Source organism: Primulina eburnea, chromosome 16 (genome assembly GCF_022965805.1).
Source record: "Primulina eburnea isolate SZY01 chromosome 16, ASM2296580v1, whole genome shotgun sequence".
Taxonomy (NCBI): Eukaryota; Viridiplantae; Streptophyta; class Magnoliopsida; order Lamiales; family Gesneriaceae; genus Primulina; species Primulina eburnea.
This window is the reverse complement of record NC_133116.1, coordinates 16,162,338-16,167,817: the sequence shown is the minus strand read 5'-3', so window position 1 is coordinate 16,167,817 and position 5,480 is coordinate 16,162,338. Positions and strand designations below refer to the sequence as shown.

At 39.3% G+C, this 5,480-nt stretch overlaps 1 protein-coding gene across 1 annotated transcript; it reads right to left on the bottom strand.

Moving 5' to 3' along the window:
• Nucleotides 1–2,927: 2,927 nt before the first annotated feature.
• Nucleotides 2,928–3,883, bottom strand: LOC140816074 (uncharacterized). The gene is made up of 3 exons (XM_073175140.1): nt 3,569–3,883; nt 3,088–3,454; nt 2,928–2,953 (listed from the first exon to the last, which is right to left on the bottom strand). Exons 1-3 carry the CDS (start codon nt 3,881–3,883, stop codon nt 2,928–2,930), a joined length of 708 nt encoding a protein of 235 aa, XP_073031241.1.
• Between the last annotated feature and the right edge of the window lie 1,597 nt (nt 3,884–5,480).

Sequence of the window (5,480 nt, the reverse complement as noted above, 5' to 3'; positions counted from 1 at the left end):
CTGCCTCATCATTCCCTGCTATATGTGGTGCAAATCGAAGTAAGGAAGAGAATTTGGCGACATACTCCTCTATGTTCCATTGCCCCTGTCTTAAATTGGCGAACTCCGCCCCTTTGTCTTTTCGGTATGATACTGGAAAGAAACGTTGATAGAATTCATCTTTAAACACTTTCCAAGTAATATCAATACCTCGATGTTCTAGGGCTCGTTTCGCCGTTAGCCACCAACTCTTGGCCACCTCTTGCAATTGATGATCAATCAGCTTTACTCTCCGTTCGTCTGAATAGGCAAGTGATTCGAACAGCATCTCTATGTCATCCAGCCAGCTCTCGCAATCAGCTGCATTCTCAGTGCCTTTCAACGTTGGGGGTCGGAACGACTGAAACCGCTTCAACAAAGTCTCCATTGATGTAGCGGTCACGTCCATCTGAGTGCCTGACGTACTCCCCCGTTCTGGCACTTGTCCAGCAGCTGGCTGTGGTACTCTTCTAGGCGGCATATATGATAATCAAACAGATTAGTATACAATCTATACCATCTGTCTCAGCCCTCCTCTGATCATATACCTCTGATCGAGAATCAGTTCTGATCCAGGCTTGACAATTATATGCTGTAAATCAAATCAGATAATACAACAACATATAATATGGAAAGCAATAATCATGCTAGCACATCAAAAGCAAGGAAGATGACTCGATCTACCCCGCTCATTCTATTCTATCTTGGTCTACAGAACCTACTGCTCTGATACCACCTGTTGTGGGGACCCGGGCACTAACTCAATTCTATCTGGGATTAAATGGATCTGTGAGAAAATGTGGGTCAAATTTTCGCTTTTGAACATTAAATCAAATGTCATTATTAAGCATCATCTTTCTTTATTAAATTACAACACACATAATGTACAAACATGATAAATGTGTCTCGTTCTAATACATCAATTCAACTAGTGTATAGTTTAATACAAACCAGAAATGCAAATACTACAAGTCTAGTAAGAGCCACTAGTCATCTTCTGCGCCCGTAGTCACCACGCTATCTCGTACTCATCTCTGTCATGACCCAGATCCTGCCCCACCTGTTGTTATGCACACATACAGATATAACAACATCCGGAAACTCCGGTGAGAACAAATCCCAGTATAAAACATGTATACATGCATATGCATAATAAAATCATAAAGCATAATCTAATGCATGTAACATAAATCATAGGTTCCATAGTCTATGAAACCAATCCATAAAAACATGCCATGCAAATTAACTCATATCTTAACTCAACTCGACTCTACTCTAGGGATCCCGGGGTGAATAAGACGTCACTGTCTGTTACCTACCCTCCCAATCGGGGTAACTGTACGTCTTACTCCTAGACTTCGGTCGTGTCTGTATCGCATGACTACAATCGGAGGAAGTCTGCTCCTATGCGTCGATACACCGAACGTCTAGTTTTGACAAATCTGTCAATGACTCTCCTATCTCAATGCTTGAATATAAATCTATAGACAAAGCATGATCATATCAATAGATTTGAATATAAATCTATAAACAAATCCAACATATCAAAAGATACAATAATAAATCTAGTATGTGATTTTGTTGGGAAACTCTAATCAAATCTGATTTGAGTCGTGTCTTCCCTACAATCAAATGAATTATACCTTTCTTGTAGTAGTCTTGTCGTAGTCGAAGTCTCGATATCAAAATCGTCAATACAAATATCCTTTGATAGCCCTTGTCACGAGAAGCAAGAATCTATGCTTGGATTAAAGTTTGGATGAATAATTCTTACAAACCCAAGTGATGAAGTTGAAATAAAAGCTTGGAACTCCCCTTGTCTCTCGTTTCTAATCGGTGGGAGCACTCAACAATGAAGATTCGGTGCTATTCTATATATATATATGCATGTGTCATCATAAAAATCGAATGTGGATTTCTCGCATGCAGCACCGCGGGTGCGGTCACTCTTGCACCGCGGGTACGCTCATGTTTCGGCATGGCTTTTATTTTTCAAAAATGACGACCGCGGGTGCGGTCTTGTTATTACCGCGGGTGCGGTCTTGCTTCGAATAAAATTTGCCAAATTTCTGTCCATGCACCGCGGGTGCGGTCTGGGTTGCACCGCGGGTGCGGTGTGACTTCGACCTTTCTTGTAAAAATTCCTAATTGTATGACCGCGGGTGCACTCCTGTTCTGGGCGCGGGTGCGGACTTGTAAAACCATAATTTCTCATGTCTTTGTCCCCTCATTGCACGTCATGCATTCTCATATATTCCGAGTCTAACGTCAATGAAGACTAATGAATCTCGAGCCTTACATCAGTAAAGGTAATGAAGTAGGAATGCCCAAATTTTGTGCTAACACTTAGCGGGCCACAAACGTCCGTGTGGATCAAATCTAGTAGACCATGCGCACGTTCCACGTTTCCATTGAATGGAGTTTTAGTCATTTTTCCGTTTAGACAGGACTCACAAGTTGGTAGAGAATTTATGTCTGACAAGTCAAACATGCCTTCTCCCACTAGCTTGTGCATCCTTATTTGAGAAATATGACCTAGTCTAGCGTGCCATATTTGTGCGGGATTTTGATCTTCTATTTTTCTTTTGTTTGTTGTTCTTTTTGTATGCGCTTGGACATTGTTTAACGGAATATCTTTCAATTTTAAGTTATAGAGATCGTTTGTTAATTCTCCAGTTCCAATCAAACATTCATTCTTGTATAAATTGCAAACACCTTTAGCAAAAACACAAGAATAACCATCCCTATCAAGCATAGAAATAGAAATAATGTTTTTAACCAATTCAGGAACAAATAAAACGTCTCTCAAAAACAACTTAAAATTATTGTCCAAAATTAAAGTAACGTCTCCAATGGCAGTGGCAGCAACTCTTGCTCCATTTCCTAGTCTTAGAAAGGTCTCACCATCTCTAAGCCTCCTGCTTTTTCCCATCACCTGCAAATCATTGCATAGATGAGAACCACATCCGGTATCCAATACCCAAGAAGAGGAATTAATAGAAACATCAACTTCAATATAAAACATACCATGGCCAGAACGCTTCTGGGCAAGATACTCCTCGCAATTACGTTTCCAATGTCCAGGCTTTTTGCAGTGGAAACAGACATGCTCTGACTTGTCAGGCTTTGTAGGCCCCATATTTGCTTTCTTGTATGGCTTTTTGTTGGGCTTGTTCTTCTTTGGAGGGGCAGAACGCTTCTTGCCTTTATTTGGGGCTCTCTTTTTCGTACCATACGAAGAACCCACTAGAAGAACAGGCTTTTCCTTTTTAATTGTGGCCTCATAATTAGTTAGCATATTGGCCAACTCTTCAAGGGTGGCCTCAAGCTTGTTCATATTAAAATTAACCATAAATCCATCGAACGAGGCAGACAAAGACAGTAAGAGAATATCAGTCGAGAGTTCACTAGGAATAACCAAGTCGAGTCCCACCAACTTCTCAATGAGCCCAATCATCCTAACACCATGCTCATGGACCGAAGTCCCCTCTCGCAAGCGTGTAGTCATGAGTTCTTTAACAGTCGCATGTCTTTCTGAACGAGTTTGTACAGCATATAATTCTTTCAGATGAAGGTGAATGTCAGCAGCATTCACCGCCTCCTCGAACCTCCTCTGAAGTTCATTCGACATAGAAGCCAACATGTAGCTCTTAGCTCGGACATCATGATCCCAATGTATCTCAAGCTTAGCTAATTCAGCCCTACTGATATCAGGAGCCGCCTCCTTAGGTGGCTTCTTATCAAGCACATACGCAATCTTTTCGGAGTTCAGAACAATCTTTAAGTTTCGAAACCAGTCATGATAGTTAGGGCCAGTCAATTTGTTTTGATCGAGAATGATTGAAAGCGGGTTACGAGTAGACATCGTAAATATACTGAAAATTAAAACAGATAAAGGTTATTGATAATTTTAAAATAATTATAAGATATAAAATATGGATTTCATTTTATAAATTACCCTCCCACTATTTTGACATTTTCACCACCCTCTGATGAAAAAGGGAAATTGTATTTCCTTAGTAGGCACGTAGAGTCCAATTAGCCAATTATAATCCCGAATAATATCAGCCAATTATAATTTCTAAAAGGTAGAGTCCAATTACATCCCTATGCAACCTCCGCGTGTTTTGCCTCACGTTTAATAAGGACCCAATAATATAACGTCGTTTATTTTAACGTGTCAAACCAACCCATCAATATTGAATTGTAGTGGACGGTCGCCATGAGTTCCCCCAATAATATGAGCCGAAGTCATGGGAGTTCTACTCAATTCACATCATATATCCGGTGGAAGCCACATATTTTCGGCGTACAGGCCTCCCCAATAATATGAGCCAGACACTGTCCGCGGGTAGCGATCAACATGCAACCACGGTTTATGGAAGGCAAGGAAAAATTAAACTCTTTAATTTTTACTTTTTCGATTTGATATAAATTTTGAATCATATTCAAAATGAGGGATTTTAATTTTAAAATTGTCTCATCATTTTAATTTAAAAATCGCGTGCCACGAGTTTGTATGTTTGCCGGATTCATGCAACTATATTATATAATAATATACATACATGCATACTACTATATATCACATGTATCATAATATGACATTCAACATAAAATAAGGATGATCGATCGCCAACTCTATTAGATCCATGTGAGCCATACATGGATCCTGGTCCAAACCTAGGTGAATGCAGGGATGCAAATACAACTATTACAAGAGCTTCCAATATTTTACATGTCTTCGTCTTGATAATCGGGCCCACCATCTTCCAGTCTTGATCTCCCACTATTTCTAATATTACATTTAAATAGCCATGGCACATAAGGAATACATCTCATGGGGTGGAAACGGGCCATAAACCAGGCCCACTTTAATAATATCAAATATTAAAAAAAACGAATAAAACAGTAAAATATCCTAACATACACCTAACACATTGATCAAGACTCTCGATCATCCTTCATGCATTTAATATCAAATATTAACATCAATTTAATTAAACAATTTAATTAATTGATAAATCATATATCTAATAATTTATCACTAACCACCACAATTATTAAAGGATTTAATAAATTAAAAAAATTCTTTTATTTAATTTCCAATTAAATCAATAATAATTGATTTCTTGTAAAAATTCATTTTTACCAAAAATAATTAAAATCATATTCTAATTATTTATTTTACAAGAAAATTATTCAAATTATTTCCAAAATAAAAATTGAACCAATTTTTCAAAATATCAATTTTACCCAAAATTTTGAAAAATCAGAAAATTGCACCATAGGCCCAAACAATTCAAGCCCACCAATCAGAACGCTTCACGAGCCGATCCCAGGCAGTCGCCCCCGCTGCCCGCCCGCTTCCCGAACGTTCCGGGCAGTGGCGGTATTCCTGTGCGCAAAGGCGCGCGCGGCGCTGCGCGCTACGCAGGGCAGCGCGTGCACATCGTGCGCGCAGC